The sequence below is a fragment of the Plectropomus leopardus genome, chromosome 12 (assembly GCF_026936395.1).
Source record: "Plectropomus leopardus strain MGB_pleo_1.0 chromosome 12, ASM2693639v1, whole genome shotgun sequence".
Lineage (NCBI taxonomy): Eukaryota > Metazoa > Chordata > Actinopteri > Perciformes > Serranidae > Plectropomus > Plectropomus leopardus.
In genome coordinates, this window is record NC_142187.1 from 28,952,430 (window position 1) to 28,978,642 (window position 26,213).

At 37.8% G+C, this 26,213-nt stretch overlaps 2 protein-coding genes across 4 annotated transcripts; both read right to left on the reverse strand.

Moving 5' to 3' along the window:
- Position 1: 1 nt before the first annotated feature.
- On the reverse strand, positions 2-3,345 carry LOC121951561 (nicotinamide riboside kinase 2-like). The gene is made up of 8 exons (XM_042497936.2): positions 3,178-3,345; positions 3,003-3,093; positions 2,211-2,259; positions 1,804-1,978; positions 1,626-1,697; positions 1,434-1,540; positions 380-465; positions 2-293 (listed from the first exon to the last, which is right to left on the reverse strand). Exons 1-7 carry the CDS (start codon positions 3,201-3,203, stop codon positions 380-382), a joined length of 606 nt encoding a protein of 201 aa, XP_042353870.1. The 5' UTR covers positions 3,204-3,345; the 3' UTR covers positions 2-293.
- A 3,730-nt stretch (positions 3,346-7,075) lies between these two features.
- Positions 7,076-25,506, reverse strand: atcayb (ATCAY kinesin light chain interacting caytaxin b). Of its 3 annotated transcripts, XR_015778204.1 has the most exons (15): positions 25,259-25,506; positions 24,783-24,981; positions 19,442-19,548; positions 16,971-17,029; positions 16,665-16,892; positions 15,552-15,710; positions 15,055-15,157; positions 14,098-14,229; positions 13,841-13,927; positions 13,026-13,124; positions 11,968-12,003; positions 11,600-11,629; positions 11,110-11,157; positions 10,726-10,772; positions 7,076-7,807 (listed from the first exon to the last, which is right to left on the reverse strand). XR_015778204.1 is itself a non-coding variant. In XM_042497931.2 (14 exons), exons 3-13 carry the CDS (start codon positions 19,516-19,518, stop codon positions 10,733-10,735), a joined length of 1,068 nt encoding a protein of 355 aa, XP_042353865.1. In that variant the 5' UTR covers positions 19,519-19,548; positions 24,783-24,981; positions 25,259-25,502; the 3' UTR covers positions 7,076-7,807; positions 10,726-10,732. The 3 variants fall into 3 exon arrangements, 2 of the variants coding, with proteins under 2 accessions (XP_042353865.1, XP_042353866.1); XM_042497931.2 differs by lacking the exon at positions 11,600-11,629 and having other exon boundaries at positions 25,259-25,502; XM_042497932.2 differs by lacking the exons at positions 11,600-11,629; positions 25,259-25,506 and adding an exon at positions 25,095-25,224.
- Positions 25,507-26,213: the final 707 nt, after the last annotated feature.

Here is a 26,213-nt window from a genome sequence, read left to right on the forward strand (position 1 = left end):
CTGGATTCAGTCTTTTCATTTAGTTGCGAGACACAAATCCTTCCTCCCAGTGGGACATTTTTTTGCGATCCGTCCCCGTTGTTGAACACTGGGCAGTCCAGAGGTGGCTTATCGTTTAGAAAAAGTTACAAAGGACTATACAAAATACAACGCTTCTGCCGTTAGTTCTTAATAAGTTACAGGATTAAGTATTTACAAATCAGGCTAGAAGTTACAGAACTGGTGTTACACATTTAACTCAAAATAATGATATTTACAAGTCTATACACAAATCCACTGTTATCCCCGTCTTCCTGCAGAGACAGAGAAAACGGAGATAAGTTACCAACAGACACAGAAAATGTAGCTGATAATAGTAATATATAAGATCATTAATCACCTATATGTTGTTAAGCAGGTAGTTCTGAACACTTTCATACACTTTGTTGTAGATATCTTCCTTAGATGTCATCCCGTCGAGGTACTCTGTCCAGAAAAAGATAAATCACAAGTGAATGAAAGGAACTTGTGTCCACAGTTTGCAGCGAGAGCCTTTTTTTCAAAGTGTTTATTTTGATGCTAGAGATGTGAATAAGGAGCAGAGCCCACAAAGGGTTGTCGATTTTTTGTTTGAGATGGTAGTAATTGACTTAACCCTTGAAAACGTTAGTAAATTGGTTGATTTCTCTAAAATAAAAACATGGAAGGAAGGCAATGAGCAACTTATCAAGAAATGATGCAAAAAATGAGCAACAAATTAGTAAAAAGCTGCAAGAAAATTACAAAGAAATTAGCAAAAAAAGGAAAGAAAAGACAAAAAAGTAACAACAATAAAAATACGATAAAAAAAAAATAAGGTAAGGAGCTGAAAAAAAATTCCTAAAAGTTAAAAATTATATACTCTGACCTGCTTTTCAACACTGGATAACAGAAATGGGAAAAGTTGCTGTGTATGAAGAATGCCATTTAGGAACTGTAATTTTTTATAAATACACAAAAGTAACAGTAAGATGGAAGCAATTAAATCACAACTGTCAGGTAATTGCTGTTTTTTGTGATTTTTGTGTTCTTAAAAGTCCTCATCTGTACTGAGGTTTAGTTTATTTGTCTATTTATTTTTCTATATATATATATTTTTTTAATGAATCCAATTTTGTAATATATTTTGAATACATAACTGTAATAATATTTTTTAAAATATATTTTTGGACTTTTTCCTCCCTTTTTTTAAAATTTTTAAAAAAATATTTCTCTCTCCTTTTTAAAAAAACAACTTTTTTAAGGTTTTTTTCTTGTCAGCTTTTATTAATTTCTTGCAGTTTGCTCATTGCCTTTTTTCCCATGTTTTTGAGACCTTTTTGCGCAGGCTTCACAGGGTTCAAAACTCGTGAAAGGCGTCTGAATGCAGCACAAGAAAACCTGATGTCCATCCAGCTTTCAGAGGGTTAACATACCTATTCTGTCGCAGTTGTTCTCCATCTCTTTCCTGTGTTTCAAGTACATGGGCCAGACGTGGCCGTCGAACAGGCCAGGGGGGTCAGGGAGTGTGTATGTCCTTGTACTGCAGAAACATAAACTATCAGGTCAATTTATAGCCTGTAATTGGTGCAGCATTTCATCGGAATCTGTCAAAGCGACCGCGTTACCTTCTCCTCTTTTTGCACTCCTCATAAGGAATGGAAATGTAGAAACATTTGTCGTAGACATCAATTAGAGGCCTGCGGAGGGGAACCGGCGGTCAGATTAGTGAGACGCTTCGGAGGGCAAGAGGCCTGTAGCTTAAATCTGAGAGCTCGTGCAGAAAACAGACGGCAGGCGACTCACTTGTAGTTGTAGATGAGGAAGCCCTCCACAATGAGTATATGGATCCCCTCCTCCGAGTCGGATTCCTCAGCTTCGGGTGACAGGCTCACGCCGTGTGAGCGGGCGAACTTGACCGGGTTCTCCTGCCAGCCTTTCACAGTGCTGACCATCGCCTCCATGTCCAGGGCGTCGATCACTGATACAGAACAAGGAGAGGAGAGAGAAGAGCGGGCTTCACCACACAAGCAACCAACGCTCCTCGCCAATGAGCTTATTAACACACATCAGTTTGATTTAGTGAATGTTTGCATTCACAGAATAGATGATTGATTATCACAAAGTTTTGATTGGTTGTCAAACCAAAGAAATGTGCAGGAAAGAAGAAGTACATTACTGCAATGGTTTTCCTACGCAAAATCCATTCTTACCATCCCACTGTCTAAAGCCGTCCTCCCCGACTTCTATTTGATCGGGTTTCTGAAATAACAGTCACCAGTAAAACATTGCTGCAACCTAGTAACCAGTCGGAGCTGATCACACCTGGACAGGACAGCTCAAGGACTCGTCTCCACCAAAAGTAGCGCACGGTGACATTTTGGAGTTCGGTGCAATGCTTTTATCAACATTCAAAAATCGCAAATTTCTCTCAATGACTTCTTAAAACAATGCGGGAGGGTTGTAGAGTTTGCGGCCGCCTGACTTTGAAGGTGTTTGAAAGATGGAAGCAAATTATCTCACAAGATTTTTTGCGTTTTTATGGCCCTCGACGACACCCACGATACATTGAGATTGCAGTACAAGAGGCAAAAAATTGGCGATTCGTGATCAATCAACCCTCAATGGCCCTGAACGCAGCACAAAAAGATGGCAGAGATCAAATCTTCTGGCTTCTTTTGAGCCACTTAGTTATTGTGCAAAAATTTGGTTGCAGAATTTGCAAAATGATAAAACAAAGTCTGACTTTAAGTGGGGACGCTCAGCCCTTTCAGTGGCTGTCCAGGAGACAATCAGCCAGATGTATTACTAGGCTACTGCGAAGACAGGACATCTGCAGGTCAGACTGATGGTTTAATTCTCAGAACAAAACGTCCTTAAAGGTTACTTTCACCTAGCAAATCAAATGTGTCAAACATAATACTTGAAATTAAAATAGTAACTGTAGCTTTAGCTAACATTCATTAACTTACAGTAAAAATAAAGGTGTCTTTAATTTATCTTACCTTGAAAAAGTCATCCTGGTGCACCACACAACAGTTGGGTAATGTCTTTAGAAGTCTATTTGTCAAAGTGGTCTTCCCACCGTTGGTCACTCTGAAATTAACATGAATGTCAGTGGACACAGTCACACTGTATAAAAAGACAAGCAGAAGTGTGTAAATAACATAAATGACTTACCCTCCAATGCCAATGATGAACTTCATTTTGTTTTTGTATTGGTCACCTCTGGAATTCAGTAAATAAAAGAAGGGAACCCACCCAAAGCAAACAGCCTATGAAAGAAAAAACCCTCTTCCCTCTCCTCTGCCACAGACGTTCCCCCCTTTTACTACTTCATTGATAGACAATCTCCCTGACGGGCATATATAGGATTTAGCTGCGGTGTCACGGCCTCTCAAACCAGGCCTCCTCCTCCTGCAGCCAATGAGCTGCCGCTTTACAGCCGCGCGACACCAATGTGAGGAGGAGGACTTACAGACATGAAAGTAGATCCCAAATATTCCACCTGCTGTCAGGGGTCAGTGGACACCGGCCAACCACATGCACGACAAATCCCACACCCTACAGATAAAAGAATAAACATATGGTGATGGGCACAAAATGAATTTTCTCTTTGGAAACATGTGGAGACAGAAAGCTACGACCGACTGGTGATGCTGACAGTTTAGAGCTTGTAAAATACTTTTAATAATTAATAATTAATAATTAATAATTTTTAAAAGCTCTTTAGAAATTGTGAAAACAAATTGTTGCAATTTGGTTTAATTTTTTTTTCCAAAAACAAGAGGAAAAAAAGAGCAACTTGGCAAGAAAAGTCCCCTAAATTGCAAGACATTAGAGAAAATAATAAAACTATAATTATAATTGGTATAATTTTATAATGAAAATTAAGTTACAGATTTGTTTCTATTTTTAAGCCTCTTTTTTTTAAAGTAGTCTTTTTTGAGGAAGTTTTCTAGTAATTTTCTTGTTTTATTTTACTTTGCTTTTTCTTTTGTGTGGTAATTTTCTAGTATTTTTCTTGTACTTTTCACTCATTTCTTGTTAAATTTTGGGTCACTTCTTCTCACTCCTTCTTATGTTTTTGACAATGATCACGCCAATTCACTTAAAAAAATAGGGTTAAGAGAGACACTCTATGGAGAGGAGGTAAAAGCTGCTATTTGTACCATCATGAAATTTACTGTAATACACGTCAGCGTATTAAAGTCACGTCCTCTCACTGAGACATCTGCATCACAGCTCAGAGACAAACTGGGGATTTTTGGAAAGAAAATTTTCCATGCTTAGACAGCGCCTGGTGAAAACCAGGAGCACTATATTTAGCCAACTTCTGTGTGTCTGCCTGCTGCGTCACGCATATTTCTGATGCAACCAGCTGGAGTACATGGCAGCCTGCCATGTGACCGCAGTGTCCCGAGTCGCAGCTATAGGTCCGATAACGCAGATCTACGTTTGTCTCTGGACTTATCAGCCCAGTTTGTGACACACCTGCAGATGTGTGCAGTCTTGTGTTCATTATATTTGGGCAGCACTTAAACAAATGTGAGGCTCTTATCTGTGTGTGTGTGTGAAAGATGTGAACTTTGAGTCCCAGCTATCAGAGCACATGGGTTCATGTTTCTCTGCCATGACGGTCCAAACACAGAGGAGATGCCTGTTGACACCATGTGATGATAATATTTATTTGACCTCTTATATCAAAGTGATTTGCGGCTTCGATGAATTATGTTAGTGAACAAAATGTTGCGTTGTGGGTAAGAATTTGGGGTTACAAAACTGTCCCATATAGGTTGAGACATTCTGTAGGGTCCATGTGGTCCACACCATGTGAAGCATGTGGTGCACATATGTTTTCCCTTCTAGGACTCAGTAGACAGACTAACCTTTACTTGACCTGCATTTCTGGTGAATACCTATACTGTTTTTTGCCATAGTTACAATTTAATATTCACAATTCAACACATTAAAACTTTCAGATTACGTCCAGGGGTTAATCCACAGGGATTATGTCAAATCACCTACATTTCCAGGTTTTAAGGACATTTTAGGACATGCACTTGCAGACACATTGAGAGGATCAATAGACTGAGAGGATCTCAGGAGCTATAGAGTCAGGAGGTGAGCTTAGCTTAGCATACGTACTGAAATCAGGGGGAAACAGGTAGCCATGCGCACACCAAAATTCAAAAGTACGGCAAAAGCTGGCTAATTAACACAGTTTTTGTTGGTAGTTAAATCTGTACACAAAAAGAAATGTAAAAACGTGAATTTGTAGTTTAAGAGTGAGTTACATAACATGGAAAACAACACTGGGGTGTCACTACCTCTAACTGTTCTCTGTCAAGAAATGTTTTCCTTAAACAACTCCATAAACAAAAAAAGTATACAAATCTGTTTGTCTGCATGCAAACGTATCCTCATACATCAGTTCATATGATATCCTAAGAGAATCCACATTCAACAGTTCATACCACATTTAAAAAATAGCGCCCCGTGAATGGCGCTGTCACATTACGTATATAATGTAAAGTTACAAAGGTTAAGTCTGGAAGCAAGAAGCAAGAAAGCAAAGACACGTGAGTTAGATTTAGGAAAAAGAAATATGGCTGGGTGTTGTCAGGTTATGTACTTAATGTAAAGTTACGCTGTGTTTATGCATTTAAGGTTACGTAGTTTACATATAAGAAAGCAAAGTTACATAAGTTAGACATCGGTAAAGAAATATGGTTGGGTTTTGTCAGATTACATACTTTATGTAAATCTATGTAGGTTATACTGAGGCAAGTAAGGTTACAGAGTTTACATTTAAGAAAGTAAAGTTACAGATGTTGGATTTAAGAAAGTAAAGTTACAGATGTTGGGTTTAAGAAAGTAAAGTTACAAATGTTGGGTTTAAGAAAGTAAAGTTACAAATGTTGGGTTTAAGAAAGTAAAGTTACAGATGTTGGATTTAAGAAAGTAAAGTTACAGATGTTGGGTTTAAGAAAGTAAAGTTACAAATGTTGGGTTTAAGAAAGTAAAGTTACAAATGTTGGGTTTAAGAAAGTAAAGTTACAGATGTTGGATTTAAGAAAGTAAAGTCACAGATGTTGGATTTAAGAAAGTAAAGTTACAGATGTTGGGTTTAAGAAAGTAAAGTTACAGATGTTGGATTTAAGAAAGTAAAGTCACAGATGTTATGTTTACGAAAAGAAACATGGTTGGTTGCTGTCAGGTTCTTTACTTAACATTAAGTTACGTAGGTTGTGCTTGGGCAAGTAAGATAACATAGTTTAGATTTAAGAACGGAAATTTCCATACGTTAAGTTTACGTAAAGAAACATGATTGGGTGTTGTCAGGCTATGCACTTCATATAAACTTATGTAGGTTGAGTAACGTTACATAGCTTAGATTTAAGAAATTTAAAGTAACATTGGTAAGTTTTAAAAAAAGGAGCATGTTTGGACGTCATCAGGTAACATATTTAATGTTAATTTAGGTAGATTACAACTAATAAAGCAACATTACGTAGGTTAGATCTAGTAAAAGAAATATGGCTAGGTTTTGTCAGGTTACGTACCTAACGTAGAGTTAAAATATATCTAACTTTATCCTCTAGGAAACGTGCAGCAGTTGCATTTTATTAGGAGCGCAGATAGACAACATACAACATACAAAAACTAAAATAACCTAAAAGAAAAAGCAAATGTACAAATGCAAAGAATAACCTCTGTAACCTTTAATGTCAGTGGTTATTATGCGAGTTTATTAGGGGTTAGGTATTGAGCTATAACCTTGTGATCACAGTAACACTGCATGTAAAAATAAAAAAAGGGTCACCTCAGGAGAACTATGTCTGAATGACCCCTATGGAGAACAACACAGGACTGTCAGGTGACACAGAGAACACTGTCACGCTCGTAAGTCATGATCGTGCCTTTTAATAACTCGCCAGTAACGGCCCGTCAAAAACATTCTGGACCAAACTGGACGAACTTTAAGAGGCAATAAAAAGATGAAAATATGCTCATATGTTTTGTATCAGAAGTCAAGGTTGAATACAAGAGGTGACTAATCATGGGATGAAAAAAGTTTGTTTTAGTTCACTTATTTATTCATTTATTATTTTTTTACAAACAGTAAATGGCACATTTTCATAAATAACACTTTTACTCTCTTCAAATATATTTAATTTCATTTATAACAATGTATGTTTTCCATCTTGTAAAAGTACCTTTTGAAACATGATGGCAAATGACTTCAAAACTGACGAAAACTAATGACACGGAAGGATATAAACAAGCATGCCACCTGCAGATCGAACTCCGGAAAACTTTAAGACCAAAACACACGTTTGCATCAGTGACATCTACTGTAGCTCTAAGAAGAACAATATCATTGCACATAATTTCCCAGTGAAATTAAACCAAACAATATTCATGCCACTCATATCAAAAACCAAACATCAGTGCAAACAACTTTCTCAAAAATATCTATACAAGTATGTACATTACATTATGTCAGAAGATGCTTGAATGTTAATCCAAGTCCTTAATTTTTGATTCATATAGATGAAGTCATGCTTAAAGCTCAACTTGACATGCAGGGAGATTTTTTTTTTTCATTTAATGTCTTCTCGCAATGCTGGTGTGAATTCACTTTAAGTCAGAAGCAAGCATCGAAAATAATGTTTTTGGGAAATGATTGTCTTGCAGCTAATGGATCCAGTCAGGAGATTTAATCCTGTGCAGCGAGCGTGTGATGGCGGTTTAGGCTCCTGTTTTAATGCATGAATGTCCCCCATTGGCTCTTCAATTTAAAGCTCTGTAATGCAAATACAGACAGTCTGATTATCTTTCTTTTTCCGTCACCTTTAGCCTGACAGTTTGAAAGATAACTCAACCGTTTGATAAAACACAATTTGAGTCACTGTATCCTAATGAAAAATGTGTTTAACTTAACTCAACCGCTTTATGTACCGTTCAGTTTAGGTGTGTTATGCTTTAAAGAAATCCACCACATGCTGCTGTGTCTTTAAATAGTCCGCTTTATCAGTTTGCCTCTTTCAGGAAGTTAGTAACAAAAAAAGTCACACCACACGTGAGGGCTCTGCGTGATGAGATTTTCAAAGGTCGGCAAATTCTTCCAACATGTTACGAGTTCAGAGGTCTCACTGAACAGATTCAGGTAACTTTATATGAAAAATAAAAGTCCTATAAGGGTCAAATCATTTTTTTTAAAAAACATGCTCGACCAAATGGTTTATTTGGCCTTTTATGGTTAACGTAGTGAAGCTAAGCTAATGTAATTAAAATCGACATTTCGCTATAAAATATATATATATGCTGAAAATTTATTATAAATAAGACAATTCTTATGAAATAAAAAAAGAATGAATATTCACTGTTGTTAATGCAAAGTATTTAATTTAATATTAATTTAATATTTATTCCATAACATATGTGAAGAAAAAATTATATCAGTATGATTTTTCACCATTTCTAGGATGTTGTCAAAGTACTGCAATAGTAAATATCAAGAATAAAAAAGTCATTAAATTAAAATTAACAGTAAATGTAACAATAATAACAATAAGATTTGTTTTTTTCTTTCTGTTTTAAAAATACCATAAAGTGACCTCTCAACTTTTTGGTAGAGGCATATGTGATCTGTAAAATAAATGAATAAATAAATGAACTTGAATTAATTAATGAATTAGAAAATAATAAAAAAGTTTATATATATATATATATATATATATATATATATATATATAAATATAAAATTAATTTATAAAACAAAACAACGCAAAAAAAGGCAGACAGATTTTTGTCATATATAAAAACTGCTTTTTTTTCATTGCTTATCTCTTGGTAGTGAGATAAGTGGTATTTATCTCACTACTGGTAAATGTGGTAGTGTGTCAGTAAGCATGCACTTAATATGAAGTATATCCAACTTGACACGACCATATTTATTTTCCCCCCTGCGTACTCCCTTGGCATTTGGTTAGGAGACGGTGCCTCTGTTCATTCCTGAGATGTCGGCCAGTCCGACGGCTGATAGTTTGATATATGGAGGCTCAGAGGGATGGTCAGCAGGACAGCACAGAAGAGGGGGGATGTTTCTAAAATAACCCACCCACACTGCCGAACCCACCCTGACCTGCTGCGGTGGGTATTTCCCTACAATTTCAGGACAGGCTGCGGGCGCGGATCAATTTGCCAGACCTTGGTTGAACGACCCATTAAAAATAGCATTGATCGGTTGTGTGCATGCAGGCTTAACTAGATTAGCAGCTGTGCTTTATGTAACACCGGGTACAGAGGAAATACGATGTTGAGGATCAGCTAACATTTCTTGGACCACGCAGTCTGAATTTAAAGAACTGAAACATGACTTGGCAGAAAGGCAAATGAGCTGGACTTGATGACTGACGGTAATCACACAGAACCACATTTTGTGCTTCAGCCTCTGGTCCAGTGCTCCCAGAGAGGGGAAAATCTCAAAAGAAACGCTTTATCATTTCTTTACTTTATTTCCCGTTATTTGTGGTCAAGGCTATGTGCACTTTCATCACAAATAAACAAACAAACAAAAACAAACGGGTGCACACTTCAGTTTCCTCCTGACACTAAAAATGAATGAGATGTATTCTGAGAGATTAAAGATTTGACGATTTAAGATTATTTGTATGACATATTAATCTTCTTTTTTTTGATTAACTAACTGATTGTTTGGTCTATAAAAGAAATCAGAAAACAGTACAAAAAACATTATAATATCTAACATCACCAGACACATTAGTGGAAGAAGTACTCATATACTTCAGTAAAAGTAGAAATACTGCAGTGTAAAAATACTCTATTACATGTAAAGTCCTAGACTGGTTATACAAAGCACCTTAAGTTAATATTTTTCCTCAAAGTCCTGTTTAAGGTGAAATAAAATTCAGTTGCCTTATGTCCTTAAGTCTAAATCTTTAATCTAAATCTGTAAAGTAACTAGCAGGTACCACTTTAAAGTAAATGTAATGGAGTAAAAAGTACAATATTTGCCTCTGAGATGTAGCAAAGTAAAGTATAAAGTTGCAAGAAATCGAAGTATTCAAGAAAAGTACAAATACCTCAAAATTGTCCTTAAGTGCAGTGCTTGAGTAAATGTACTTAGTTACAGTGCACCATCCTGCTTTATCCAACCGTCTAAAATCACAAAATATTTAGTAGCTTTCATATAAGACAAAGAAAAGCACCAATATTTCACTTCTGAGAGGGAAGCCGGTCGGCAGTTTTGTTTGAACAGTGGCTTGCACATAATAGTTACATATAAGTTAACTTTTGACCAACTTATCGACTAATCCTTGAAGATGTTTTTGTGACTGAAAACTAAACTGTACATCTTTGACTCCCTGAGATTCAATCTTTTCTGCTCCTGATCTCTTGACTCTCTACGATGCTGTAAATTGGATCTCGTTGCCCCAGAACTGTCAGCTGACCCTTTGGACACTTTGGTCAGTGACCCAACACTCCAGAAAGGCCATCTTCCAACATTTAGGTGATTTACTGTATCGTGTCCCTTGAGCTCACATACGCATTTGTGTGTGTGTGTGTGTGTGTGTGTGTGTGTGTGTGTAGACGAGAACACTTCCCTGTATGTCAGAGATTAGTTACAGTGGGCTGACATTACAAACCAGTCTGGGAGAAGTTTGTTGGAAAGGCAGTTATGTCAGTGAGAGCTCTTACCTGAATGTCAGATGTCACGACCAACATCTGCTACCATCGACTTTGGCCTGAAAATGACAGATTAAGGGTAAGCCATAGGTAAATATAAATATTTAGCTTGGCCATCATCGTGCTTTTGTTGCCAAAATATATCCGTGTGGCTGCAGGAGTTTCTCAAAACAGAGAAGAAACACACAGATTGATTTCCTTTTCAGCCTCAAATTTTCCCGACAATAATGGAGGGAACTTTCTTATTTCGGTATCTGAACTGACTCAGTGAAATAAAGCTGTGTTTTCTGTGACTGAGAGTGAAGTGGTTGTTGAAATGCTGCAGTGCTGAAGTAGAAAAGAAAATGATTTATCCAAAAAAGGCACTGGACTTTATATAGTGCAAAATGAGGTCACCTTTCTTTAGGCAGTGTTGAGTTGGTCTGCTGCTGCTCTTGCTCAAGTCTGTAAGTGAGACAGGCAAATATTAATAATAACTTCTGCAGGAGAAAAAGAGCGCATTAAAACATTTAGTTTTCCAGGCAGTAACTATAAAATGAACTACAATTTATATACGCTGAAAATGTACCCTTTCAGATATATTGTTAAAAAAATATTTAAAAGAAACTGTTTTTTTCTACGAAAAGCAACTGTGCCCCACTCTCTGAAATAATTATAAGCACATGTAATTATAATCATAAACAAACCTCAGAACATTGCCATTATTATTACTACTCGCTCTAGTATTATGGTGTACTACAGTTCTGTGTGTGGTTTGTCTAAGCAGGGTTTCTACACATTTTCAGACACAATTTCAAAACTTTTCCATGACTTTTCAAGGACCTATAATGAAATTTCATTACCATTACAATGTACAACACAAACACAACTGTATAATATACTTTACCCCAATGTTAATTATTACTGAAGCATCTTTCTGCCATGTCAAGAAAAAACAAGATCAGTATCAGGTAATAACAAGATGTTTTTAACATTTTACCAAGACAATTTCACATTATTACGTCATACAAACTTATCTCGTTAGAACAAGAAACTTTTCTTTTTACAACATGATACTATTCATCTTGTCACGTAAAATGTTTCATGTTAAAAAGTGATGTGTTTGGATGACGTAATAACGTGAAATTTTCTTGTTAAAACATGAACAACATCTTGTTATAACAAGAAACTTTTCTTGCCCCCCCGAGGTTTGGGTTGCAGAAGGTGCAGATTAAAAATGCCCCCCTCCGATTCCATAAAAAATCAGCTGCTCACCTTTCCCTTTGTGCTCTTATCTTCTCGTCATCATACCTTCAAAAAATGAGAATAGAAATCAGATTGATGCCGTTACACCGCGCCCCTACACATTTTCATGTGCAAAATTTCAAAGCTTTTCAAGACTTTTCAAGGACCCATAATAACAATTTATATTTTCCTGCATATCCCATTCGAACTCGAACTTGAAACATCTTCACCCCCTAATACATACATAAAAGTCGCAGAGAACTTTTATTCTGACAAAAAAATGGTGAATATGCATAGTTTGTGTAATGTGTAGTTTGTGCATAAAACATTGACCAGAATGCAGGAAAGTAATTGAGTGAAGCTCTAAACTTTCTGGCAGACGCTCCCAAACCCCCCCACCTCCATATGTGTCCCTCCCAGTGTTGAACCTTAAGCTACGCCATTGCACCATCTTGATCATCTCCTGATTCAGTTTTCTGGGTAAATTGAAACAGTAGTTCCCAGCTGATCCAGGCATGGGACCCAAATTTTACCCACCTACCTATCTATCTCTATAGTGCAGTTACTTAAAACTTAGTAAATACTGTCTCCTGTGACCAAAAAAGTGCAGATTATTGCCTCAAGATCAAAGACATAAAAACACTGCAAAGACACAGCATGTTAATAGACCAAATAATACCAAGAACAGGGCAATAAAAAAGTAGCTGAACAGCAGGAAACTGTACCTCAAAATAAAAGCCCTGTGTCAAAAATTCAAAATAAAATATGTTTTTAAAAAATAACTTGTCATGTTTGGGAATCACTTGTGGTCCATTTAAAATGAACCTGCTACCCACTTCTGGACCTCGACCCACCAGTTTAGAACCACTGGCTTAGAATAAAAAGTGACACTAGACATTTAAATAAATGCTAACAATTACATAAAACTACATGTTAATGGGTGAAACACAGCTGGGGTCAGGTTTAGTTTGACCGCTGTGCTGTGAGCAGTCTCCGAATGTGTCTTTACTGTAAGCATGTGACACAACATGAGCTGTTTCGCCTGTTTCGCGTCTCCACAGTGACCCTTGGTGGCTCAGAGTACTTACTGCAGCACACACTCGGGGATCTGCACATGCTCCATGGGGATGATCTGGCTGAGTTCCTCCAGGGTCTGAACGTAACGGATCTTATCCATGAACTTCACACTGCAGAAAAAAACCCAACAACATGCCTTTATTGTCTCAAATTACTCAGTCTGCGCACTGATATTCATGTCGGTGGCCTCACTGCATAGCTTTTAATGTTTGATGGTCTGAATTTACAGTATATGTAACTGGATCTTTATGTTATGACTCCTTAACCTTTTAACACCTGGATCGACATCAGTTTTCTTATGCTGCATTCAGACGGCTTTCACAAGCATTTAAACCTCTGAAACCTGGGAAAACCGATTTAATTTCTTTCAAAAACATGAGAAAAAACATGATCAGCAACTTGACAAGAAATGTCTCGCAAAATGCTAAAAATTAGTAAAAGGTAACAAAAAAATGACCTGAAAAAAGTAATATTTATTATAAAAAATTAGGGAAAATGTCCAGAAAACTATATTTATAATTCTAATTATTAGACATTTGATTATTTTTTTTTAGCATTTTCTTAAGGTTTTTCTTGTTTGTCTGTTTCACTTTCTTAAAAACAAATTTTCAGGTATTTTTTCTTGCACATTTTCGGGCCATTTCTTGTTAGGTTCCTCATTGATTTTTTCCCACGATTTTGAAAGAAATAAAGTCAATTTACTCAGCTTTCAAAAGCGTTAATCTATTATCTTTTTGTTTTTCAGATTTGCTCAGACAAGAAGTTCTGCATTAATATGTAGCTCAAGGGAGCGATGGACATTGAGTCCCACTGAATGTGTCCTCACCTGATGAAAGGTCTTGAGATGGCCAGGACGGTCCGGATGAACCACGTTGGGTGAGCGATGATGAGACACTTTAGATTCTTCCTCAGCCTGCAGGAGACAGCCAAGTGTTTGTAATGCTTTTCAAAACAATTGAAATCATAATGAATTTAAATTATATCTTCATTTATATCTGGCATCAACACAGGTTTTATATTCTTGGCTATAATCTCATTTCCATAACATTTGCCTAAACTGCTGTGATATTTTGTCGGTCTTACTTTCTGTCAATCATCTGGTAGCATTTCTTCAGCCAGCTAATGCCAGGCATCTTCCTGCGAGGAGTCGCTCCGTTCAGGTAAATAATCATGTAATCTTCTGCCACCAGCAGCTCCAGGCTGCTCACAACGTACCTGAGGACGGAGCGAACAAGCTTACATCTGAGTCAGACTGTGCAGCAACACAGACGGTGAAAACACTTGAACTAAAGAAATCCTATGTTCACATTAAGAGGATCATTTCTATGTTCTTCACAAAACAATAAATCCAAAATGAGTGTTGAAGGCATTTAATGTGAACCCTCTGAAGCCTGGATTGATATCACTTTCCTTGTGCTGCATTCAGATGCATTTTCATAGGTATTTAACTCTTTAAACCCTGAGCAAATTGGTCTGACTTTTTGCAAACAGAAAAAAAGAAATTTTCAAAAAATGTCCCACAAATTGCAAGAAATTATTAGATTTAGAAAACTATTTTTAAAAAAGCTAGGGGAAAAAAATCACAAGACTCTATTTATAATTATCATCATTATATGTTTTTAAACATGATGGGGAATTTTATAAATTTTAAACATTTTTTTCCCCAGGTCTTTTTTTACTTTCTTGTTTGTTTGGGGTTTTTTTGTTTGTTGATTTGTTTATTTTTTTCAGGTAATTTTCTTGTACTTTTCATTAATATTTTACTAATTTCTGGGTTATTTCCTCTTTCATTGCTCATTGCCTTCTTCCCAAATTTTTAGAGCCAGGAGGACTTTTTAATGCATTGTTTATCACTGCTCGTGTTTTCTGCACGTCCCTCTGTGCTCACAGATTGTTGTAAATGCCATTAGGAGCACCAGGAGGAACATTATTTTTTCACAGATTATCTTTCTCATGAACTGGTATCAGGATATAGTGACAGTCTCTAAGAAAAAGTTAGCTACTAAATCTTAAAAAAAAACCAAACAGAGTAGATCTTACAGGAAGAGATTCTCCATGATGTATGTGTAGTCCTCACAGCCACTGTCAGGAAGGTAGCATGCTGCAAACACAATGATGGCGTTCAGACCCTCTCCATAGTAACCTGAGAGAAGAGAGAGACACATTCAGTAAGATGACAGCTGTGCTGGGACACTTATGTAAAAAGTGTGACAATCCCCCCAAAAATATTATCTGCTGAACTTACTTTATTTGCATGTTGCATTAATCAGCCCCTTAGTTTTACCACTTTCAAATTAGCCTTACATATTTTCCTTTCATTGCTTGCTTTAATTAATGTATCTTTGTATGTATCACACCAACAACTCCTGTCCACATGCACTCTTTTTATTGGACAGCAGCTCTCTTTAGTTGGTCTTCAGTTGAGCATTTTTGTTCTTTCTTTTAACTTTGTTAATGATATTTGCATTAAAAACTATCACCAATCATTCACATTCAGGTATTTAAATAAAAATGCACACGCACAGACTCCGACTAACCTCCATGTGTGACCACCCTCAGATACGGTCTGATGACCTGCATGTCAATCCGCTGCTCCTGGTCACCGATGATCACTGTCCGCCACAGACGACCAGACGAGTCCCTCTCCTCTTCACTTTCACCTGGAAGACGCTTGGCGGTGGCAACAGGAGTGTCGTCTAAACGAAGGTGACACAAAGATGGGTAGACTGTTTAATCTTCCTTCCCAGCCTGCATTTACATTTTTAAAACCAACTCAATATGAGGCAGATAAAGGTCACAGAGTTGGAACTTGGCATCACTGCCTGTGTGCAATAAAACTTGATTCACAGCCCGTCACAATTTCTACGAAAATATTTCTGCTCTTAATCAAACAGAATCTAACTGATAAAACATTGTGGAAATATTTTCCAAACAAATCCAATTATATTTATTCAGCATTTTTAGAAACAACAAAAGTTGACAGAGGTGCTGTAAAATTAAAAAAACAAAACAAAACAGGAAAACACACAAAAAAAATTAAAATAATTACATTTGAAAAATGATTAAAAAAAAGGTTTAGTGTACTCAAGTTGTCGCCAAAATGAAAGGAATTCCTGATAATATTTTTAATCTGTTAACACAATAATCCAGCAATGAATACTATTTTTGTCAAAGAAAATCTCTAGATCCTATAGATTCTATAGTCAGAAAACATGACAAAAGGTAATATTTATTACAGTTACCAACTACAGCTTTAAGGTATTAAAGATAAGTATTAGGTTTATGAAAGTTTTTAAGCTGTTATTAGTGGCGTTGCTGTATTTCACCACTGACACACAAAAGACAAGGAAGTGATGGAAATATTCCCTGAAGAATGAAAGACACTCAGCTGCCCGAGACAGAATTTGGAAAATTAAGAACAACCTTGACTCTCGGGCAGTGCAGTGATTACAGCAATCAGTGTTTGTTTTCATTTTTGCTGCTTTTGACAGTTGGCAGCAATTTGTGGCTGGACAGCTGGAGGCAGATAACATGACATCCGAAGCAGGACTCAAACCAAGGACACCGCAGGTACAATGATTTGTTTCGGAAATAAAACTCCAAAATAAATCCATGATATGAAATGATATGATATCATTTGATTGTCTGACCTTCCCACTCCAGTTCGTTGCCATTGTTTATAAACTCCAGCGAGTCCGTCTCATCGGGAGTCTCGATGTCGTCTACATTAATGTCCAGGTCGTCGGGCGTTTCCAGAAACTCATCTGAGAGCACCGACCCCTCGCTCTGATCCAGAGAGAGGTTCATGTCGGGGGCGACCAGGGTGCGACGCTTACGCTGGGCCATGGACTCGGCCACGTTCAGGGAGGTGGGTGGATCTGGAGAAGCAGGCCAGAAAAGTTTAGATACGGTATATAGTAACAAAAAAATAAATGCTATGTATATATTTCACTTACTAGTTCTGTTGTCAGTGAGGCCAGATGAAGAATCCACATATCCATCCTCTGGTAGTGGCCTGCAGAGACAGAAATGAATAAACTATATAAATTTAATGAGATAAAAACAGCATAAACTTGCATTACCACCTTGCAGTTATATTCCTCTGCAAACCACTAAAGTTGCACTTATGGTTTAAATCCATGTCTGTGAAAACATGCTTATCATACATACAATCACCTTACACCAGCAGCACAGATCTACACAACCAGCACAGTTTCAGGATGTAAAAATCTAAGATTAGTGTCACCAATTCAGTATCTGTTTAAATGTCTCCCCTTCTGTTCCTGAGTTATGACGCTGAGTAATGGCCAGAAAATAGTTTTTGCAGAGCGTTATGATGTAACACTTAAGTTCACCTTTGACCTTTTGGATGTAAAATGTCATCACTTTATCATTTTATCCTGTTAGACATTTGTGTGAAACTTATTCAGAATTAGTGCATGAATTCTTGAGTTACAGCCGAAATCATGTTTTGTGAGGTCTTTTTGTGAAGGTCAAAGGCTTTTATGTTCCACCATTAAAATATAATCAGTTCATTTTTGAGTCCATGAGGATGTTTGTGTCAAAATTGAGGAAATTCCCTCAAGGTGCTCTTGAATTATTGGGTTCATGAGAATGCGACAGATGTGAGGTCAGAGTGACCTTTGACCACCATATTTAAATCTGTTAATTGTTGAGTGCAAGGGGACATTTATGCCACTTATGAAATAGTCCAAAGACGTTCTTGAGATAATTTGTTCACAAGAATGCAAGGTAGCAGAGACCTTGACCTATGAACACCCAGTTTGAATCAGTTCATTAAGTCCAAGAGGATGTTTGTGCCAAAAACTAAAAAAGTTCCCTGAAGGTGTTCTTGAGAAACTGCGTTCATACAAATGAGACAGAGGAGATCACATTGACCTTTGACATTCAAAATCTAATCAGTTTATCCAGTAGTCCAAGTGGAACAGTTGTGCCAAATAAGAAGAAATTCCCTTTAGGCATTCTTGAGATGTTGCATTCACAAAAATGGGATATACGTAAATACGGAAAAACATGATGCCTCCGGTCACGGCTATAATGGGGCAGCATTAACAAAAAATAAATTACATATGAAATTATAAATTCTCTTTGGCCTTTTGTTTTCCTGCTACCAAGTTAATGATTGTTTTTGTTTTTTATAATTGTTGCTACTTAATATTTAACATTAAATTGCAATGACAAAAAAATGAAATGAGGTATGAGCAGCCATTTCTAGCATCTGTGCTCTTACTTTTCGCTTTTTGGAGTGGCACTGTTGTTATTTAATAACAGCGTGCCCTTGGAAACAATATGTGTTGTTAGAGAAAGCAACACCAGTAATTACCAACTCCCCTCTGACATTATAATAAGACAGCTGAACCCTCAGTGCTGGGGCACAAGAGGGCCAGATTATAGTAGATATCACTAGTACAAACACGCACACACATACAAGTACACAGACATTAACGCAGACATGCTTGCATAGACAAACACACCCTAAAATACCACAAGTATGGGCGCGCTGATGGAGCTGCCGGGATAATTGCTGTTATTATGTTGTCAGTAGCGTTGTAGAGGTACATTAAAGACAGCACCAGCAGATATTCAAGAGTGGATTAAAGAAAGAGGGAAAGAAAAGCAAAATGTGTAAAACCTTTCCAAAACTTTTCTCTGTAAGTTTAAAATGTCTGTAAATATATTCATTGTTAGACTCATTACTCCTCTTCCCTTTTCTACTGTAATTTCATCACTTTTATTGTATAAACGTTTGCCATCTGAGCTACCACGAGATTATTATATCTACGAAAATAGATATCTTTTTCAAGAATGTCCTGACCAAGACAGGCAGCAACAAAAGTTAGACAGACAACATGGAACAAAAATCAAAAAAATCTAAATATACAACTCCAAAACAAACAATACAAAAACACAAAAAGAACACAAAATAAAGTTACCACAGGAAGGACTAAAAAGTATGTTAATATGGGCAGTATATCAAACATGGATGATACTGAGTAAATAGCTGTATATAGTATGTTGTAAAGATCTCCTTAAATAATCTCTTTCTGCTGCTCATTTTCCACCAACACGCTCCCTCCGCTGCAGAAATGACTCCTGCCAATAAAAGCGAGGTGGACGTGTTTGACTTGTCTTCTTTTTCTCTCTGCGCTCGCTGCTGTTTTGTTCACTGACACGATAAACAACACAATCACGTAACACATAACGACTACATCAAGGAAAGAACACACCTGCTGCCGTTCAGCATTAAACACACGTGACTGACTTCCCATCAGAGCTGGGCCTGTTTGTCAAAGCCTACGCACAAATCGGACAAATTGCTCTTTGTGTCTCTCTCATACACACACACACAGGCTCTTTCGTTCTCTCTCTCTCACACACACACACGCACACACACAAGCAGGACTACCTGGGGAAGTCTTCATCCTGCCACTCGTCCTTCACCTCCATGCTGTCCATGCGTAAGGTGGCTTCTGCTGTACCCATCCTCTGCGGGGGAGGACGGGCTTCAGCTCACTGTGGTTGACAAACAAATGAAACAATGTCATTCAGCAGGAAACCAACAATTAAAACATTAATAAAACATACAGCTCTTGAAGCCGTCTTAAAGGAGCAGTCCACCGATTTAACACATTTTTACGCAATACTAATGATGTCATCAGGATCATCTGAATTTTGTCGAGACTTGAGTGAGACAGACTTACGACAGAAAGCCGGCGTTGCAAAATAAAGGTGTGGAGTTTGAAAAATGTGGGTGTTTACTAAGCAGCCTGAAACCCATATCCAGTAGCATCATGGGATATGTAGGCTTCAGTGCGCTTGAATTTAACTAGGGAATAAAAATTGGCATATGTCAGCCTCTTTTGCTTAAATTTTGACCTGTCCTTTTTAAATTTGACTCTCAAGTCTGACAAACTCATGGAAGTGATATATTCAATTTCTGGAACCCAAATAAATCTGACTTACTCAGCATATATAGTTTTTAGGAGCTGTTATTAAAGGGATAGTTTGGATTTTTTAAGCAGGGTTGTATTGGATTACTATCCATAGCAGTGTATCATAAACAGCAGTCAGTCGGTATGCTCCCAGTTTGGAGAAGCAGGCTGGAGTCCGTCACAGAAGCTGAGCAATGCATTGCTGTGGATGGGGTGGCAACTTAATGTATTTTTAACTACCTAAAAAAAATCTATATCAGTTGAAGTGTATGCTATATTTAGAATATTTTTACTACTTTATGTTTCCAACAAGACAACGAAAAAGCCATTCAAGGCTTCAGTTTCTATCTATGCTCTCATCAAATCCACCAGACTCCATTGACAAAAAAGTAATTTTAGCTCACTGAGCATGGGAGCTGCTGGTCTACTGCTGCTTTGATCAGTTAGTTAGTTAGTGTTAAATCACTGTTTCTTGAGTCTGGCTTTGAAGAGAGCGATATAACAGCTTAATTTTCCCGTTGGTAATCACTGTATTATATATTGATTTGATATAGATTTTTTTTGGGTGGCTAAAAAAGTTTATTTTCCTGACCCCTCCACAGCAGCTTAGCTTTCATATCGGACTCCATCCTGCTTCTCCAAACTGGAAGCTCGCTGACTGACATCGATAAACTGTCTGTGTATACGTTCCTGATACAACCACACTTCAAAAAATCTGAACTATCCCTTTGAGAGGTTTGGAGGGCAGACAGGAAGCATAACATGGGTGAAATCAGAAATTCAATTTGGCAAATATTCAACATTTATCCTTTTCCAGCAGGCAAGATTCTTAACAAATGCGAGATCCAAATACAAAAAAAGCAGTTTCTTAAAAAAAATTAGCTATTTTGCTATAGTTTTTTTTTTTTAATTCATTGTCAACTGACATAATAAACACAAATCTGCAAAACTAAGTCCCAGTGGGTTTTCTGTCCTTACACCCCTGAGGAAAGCGACAAAAATAAAACACCACATTGCTCATAAAGCGCCTCAGGGCGATACAAGCAAATCATAGGAGCGGCTATAAAGCAGATTGTGATCTGTACTTCCATATTTTACATAACCTAATTAAAATTGACCCAAGTTTCCACTCAACCTTGAATGTCCTTCTCTTGATACGTGACGTAGAGCTTTACAGCGTCTCGTGTTTGTGTCTGTTGTTGCAGGCTGCTCAGAGCGAACATCATGTGTGAGTCTCGTGTCTGAAATGTGCATATGGGGGAGGAGGGTCGCTCCTACATCACTGTCCCAGCCAGAGTTCATGCTGCAGCAGACGTTACCACAGTCCATTTGTCCACTGGGATGGCACTGATGTGCTATATAGAGACACATCAGAGCCTACACTGAAAAAAAACGAAAACATGTGGTCTAAAAGGCCCTCGGGCCACTTGCTGCTGGAGCTGCTGTGTTGTGATTCGATTGTTTACATCACTGTAGGGGAGAGTGGGGTCGATTGGTACATTTTGTGACATCACCTTATATTGTTATTTTTATATTCTTATTCAAGTAGTTTGAACAGTAATAAAAATCATTTGATCCCTGTTTAGATGCAGGAGTCTGCTAATAATTTATCACATTTTTAGAACCTAACCCAAAAATTAAAGTCAACATTCTGTAAAATATACAATGGGTGAATTTTCCCCAAATTCTGCCTCCCCAGGTTAATTGGGACAACTTGTTCCGGGCTAAAAATTATCACTAAAATTGAAAGAAACTTCTGTCTAAATTTGAACATCTTATATTTACAACAGGGTTCCCACACATTTTCACAGAAGAAATTTGATTTTTAAGGACCCATAATATTTTTTCTTTTTTCTTTCCCCACTTGCCTGGCATGTTTTTTTAAACATATGAGATTCAAACTCCATTCAAACATCATTTCAGCCAGCCGGCATGCATGTATGGAAAGCTGGAACGTGGGGAGAAAATAAAGAAACGTATGTGCTGGTCAACAAAATACCACATATTGTCATTCTGTCTTTATCAAAAACTGTATAAATAATATAAATCAACGGCAATTAGCTGAAAATGGGTTAATCTCCACCTACTGTGGCGGAGTTGAACATACTTCCATCAATAAATCGATTCTCTCCCAGGGCATGTATACTGGGAAGAGGACAGTAGTCAAATTAAATGCCTAAATCAAGCTACAGCTCGACTTATCTGTGCATGTAAACGTACTGAGTGGAGCAGCATGATGTCGTTGTTTTTATCCTGTGTAAAAATGCAACGCGTGATCTGTGTAAAAATGGCTTGTGAAATAAATGTGAACAATAAATAGAAGGTCTCCAGGTAAAAAAGATGGTGTGGCTGAGTATGAGAATGGTGAATGATAAAGGCATATTTGCTTGCTAACTGGCTAAAAAGGAACTGACCCAAGTGTCCCAACCAACCCCGCTCTCCCCTACTAGTAAAGAAAGTTGTTTGATATGAGCTCGGTGGGGAACTCCTTAAACGCCACTTTGATAAAGATCCTGCTGACTAAATCACACTTTGATTCACTGCTTTCTGTTCTTACACTCTAAAAGCTTTGTGAAGCACACTGATCATTTTCCCTGCTAAATTAAGAATGAAGGAGGGCCGTGACTCGCTGAGAATAAAGCGGAAAATTCACACGGAAACAGCCGATCAGTGCGTGTGTGGTTTGTTGTCTGTGCAGATGTCTCTTGCCAAGGCTCAGCTGCTCATACAGTGACCCGCTGATTGATGGACACAAAGTAATGTTGCAGCAGCACGTGTTTGGTGGGGATTTAAGTCCAGATGGCAGAGCAGCCTTCGCTTCCCAAACGCTATCTCGTAAGCTATTCACAGCATTGTGCTGATCAAACCAAACGCCTCATAGTCTATCAAAGAGGTGGAAAGTAAATAGATGAAAATACTCAGAAGCTGTTCTGTAAATATTTTTCTTTCTTTCTGTGACATATAGTGAACAAAATGGAAGTGAGGCAGCAGAGTTTGAATACAACAGCACGGCTTTGGTTCCTCCTCTGCATTATAAAATCATTTAAATCCATCCTGGATATAATTACAGTAAATGATGAGAAAAGGTAAGGCATCATGTTTGAGCTCTTCAAAACCCAATAAAAATATTTCATTATTTTATCTTTTTTTTTTTTTTTGACACTCCTCGAGCCTTGAGTCCTTGAGCCTCCCTGAGGGACTGGCGGAAATGCATGACCATCCCTAAATCATGAATTAGTTATGAAATTGTAAATCTCACTCTTTGAGATCTGAAAGTTAAGAGTTGAAGAGAAAATCCTGAAGTAGGAAAAAACCTTGGTTTTGCACTTATGTCGTGCATGCTGGTTAGTTGTGAAAACAGTTTATTTTCAGCCAAATTTTAAATGCAATGTAGAAAAAAGTGATTTTGATTAAATATCAATATTTCAAACTCATATCTGGTTATGTTTTTTTTCCTGACAGAAGCCTTCATTACACATGATGTGTTCAAGGTACGTCAAAAATGTGACAATCCAACAATAATTTTTGTTTTTGCAGTTTCTGGCTATGATTAAAGGTGTATTTTTGGCATTTTTTAAAGAAAAATGCTTTCCAAACCCACTGGCAGGTATGCTTTGTTGTGTTTTAAATTGGGGGTATAATAGTTACAAAACACAGCCATTTAAAGAAGTATTTCCCTGATATTAAGAAGGAACTCACATAAAACTAGGCTGTCTCTGCAGAGGAGAGACGCAAATACTTTTGAAATTGGTGCTATGTGAGCAGAGAAAACAAGGAAAAAGGTATTTTTGCTCAAGATGTAGAAATTCTACAACTACCACCCGCCCACTGATGGATGACATAATGTGGACTTATCCATGTGAAACAAGAGAAATATGCTACTCAGTGACTAGAATCTTGATTTATATTTGATCAGTGGTACTTGGGTTTACTGATTGATCTTTGCTCTGTTGGACTCAGTTTTCACTGTGCAGGATGCAGCATGGCGCCCACTTCCAGTCCACAAACTCTCACCATTTGAGCGATACATGGCATTAAAATGTGTTTCTGAAAACATTTTAGGTGAGAAATAGGCAGTAACATAGTATTGGTTTATATTTGATCAACACTGCCTAGTATACTGTATACTCTGAAGCGGCGGCTGGTGACAGGCAATACGAAAATGCAGAAATGCAGCCTGTTCTTAGAGCATTAGCCCCAAGAGCCAGCGAAACTCCTACAAATGACAGAAATCACATCATTTGGAAGAGTTAGCTGTGGGGTGAGGAGGGATATCTAGAGTGGTTAGTAGAAGGGAAGTCTACCACAGTTCATCTACACATATTACCCACATTGTTTTGATAGAAAGCTGGCTGTAAATCAGTATTCCTTTAAATGTAATTCAATATTGAACTGCCTTGTTAGCCTGTTTTATGTTCTATTTTCATGTTAAAGCAATGTTTATAATGCCCTCATTGTAAAGCACTAAGTGCTGTATTTCTTGCCTGAAATGTGCTATTTAAGTTTATTATTATTATTAAATAAAAAAGTGTTCTAAATTTTGCAGAAAACTTGTTCAATAAGATTACTAAAGAAGCTGATTGAGGAATTCAGTTTTTCAGGGGCTTAAAATGTGTGTGAAAGGAGAAGAGCTACTTTGTCACGACTGCCAATCTTTCCTTATCTGATAAATGAAAAACAGTTACCACTCATTGGAATAACAAACAGAACGAATAAAAGGCTTTAAATATCACGTCACTGACTGAGAATCTGTCCCCTGAAGAAAAGCAAGCACAACCAGATAAATCACAGCTCGTGTAAAGGCAGGGTACTCACATAATGCGACCAGGAAGACTTCCTCTTTGCCGTTTTGAAAGCTTCCCTGTTTTGCCTTCAGTTGCTGTGTTTTCTTCTTCCTCCCCCTTAAACCTGCCCGAGCAGAGAGAGGCTCATCGCTGTTTACATCTGCATGTGGGCTGCTGGATGGTTCTTGCTGTTGACTGACGCTTCTAGTAGAGAAAGAAATCGTGTCCTCCTGTAGAGAGGAGAACAGTGAGGAGAGTCAGGGTCACCGCACGGAAAACACCATCCCGCTCTCATCTTTCCCTCTGCCAGTCAGCTGCTTTTTGGACAAAAGATAATCCTCACCCTGCGCTTTTAGCTCGTCTCATGATGATCACTCTCTATCTTCACTTCTGAATCCCCTCCTCCTCCCTCTGCCAACACTAATGCCCCCACCCCGGGCTCTAATCCTGATGTGATGATGTCACCCGTGTGTGTGTTATGGTGGTTATGTAATCACACCTGCCTACCTTCTCTTTGATTCTCTGGAAGTCCGGATCAGCTGTTTTCCTTCGCCTCGGGTTCAGTCCGTTTTGCATCCATGATTTGACGTGTTTCTATCCTCCTACCGCCTGGGAAATATGGATGTTTCGACTTCACTGCTGTTCCCTGGCAACAGCATCTTCCTCCCTCACGCAGTCTCTCTCTTGCTTTTTCTCACCATCTCTGTTAAGCTCTCTCAGTCTTTATGAGACCCCTCCTCCACATGAATTCCCCTCCTTTTCTCCTGCTCTCTCACTGTGATGCTCACACCCCCCTCCCTCCCGCTCTCCTCACAGCTGCACTGAGCTCTGGGCAATGTCAGTGACACAGAGTGGCTTCTCTCTGGCACTGCACTCACCGCCCGGTGGGGGCAGCCACAGTTATTCTTTTCTTCTCCTGCCATTGGCTGCTTGGCAGAAAAATGCATTTTGGAGTGTGTTTACAGTTTTCTATTAATAATGCTTCTTTGCACTGCACCGAAATGCTGCAACATGACCAGACTTGTGACTAAAAGCATTTGTTTTCACACAGATCCAGAGCTGTTGAGAGAAGTTGAAAACAGAACAAAGAGCTTTGGGTGTTTAAGAAAATACCAACACTGTTTAAATAAAGTGACATAGTTTTTCTATCTTGTGTCAAAAGAAAGGTTTGCTTAGTTTGTGTTTGTAATCTAAAGATCTTTGAGTCCTCTTTCATAGTCAATAAGGGACCGCTCTTTATCAACCAGAGGTGGGGGGTGGCTGGGGTGTGACTTTGTTTTTCTTTAACCCTCCCCAAAACAACAAATATTTGTCCATGAGCCTCCCTGAGTGACCTGGGGAAAATGCATGACCCTTCTTCCAACACAAAGTGGGTATTAGATTTTAAAACTTAAAAGATAAAAGTTGAAGACAAAATCCTGGAGATGTAAAAAGCCTGTGCTTATTTTTGGTAATTTTTTTA

Excerpts from the sequence above, each read along its gene's own strand:
- LOC121951561 (XM_042497936.2), bottom strand. The coding sequence starts at position 3,203 with ATGAAGTTCATCATTGGCATTGGAGG. Across the intron at positions 2,260-3,002 it reads ACCAGGATGACTTTTTCAAG|AAACCCGATCAAATAGAAGT; the intron begins GTAAGATAAATT and ends CTGTTATTTCAG. Across the intron at positions 1,979-2,210 it reads CGGCTTTAGACAGTGGGATG|TGATCGACGCCCTGGACATG; the intron begins GTAAGAATGGAT and ends GTTCTGTATCAG.
- atcayb (XM_042497931.2), bottom strand. The coding sequence starts at position 19,518 with ATGGGTACAGCAGAAGCCACCTTACGCATGGACAGCATGGAGGTGAAG. Across the intron at positions 13,928-14,097 it reads TACCAGATGATTGACAGAAA|GCTGAGGAAGAATCTAAAGT; the intron begins GTAAGACCGACA and ends TGTCTCCTGCAG. Across the intron at positions 13,125-13,840 it reads ATCTCAAGACCTTTCATCAG|TGTGAAGTTCATGGATAAGA; the intron begins GTGAGGACACAT and ends TTTTTTCTGCAG.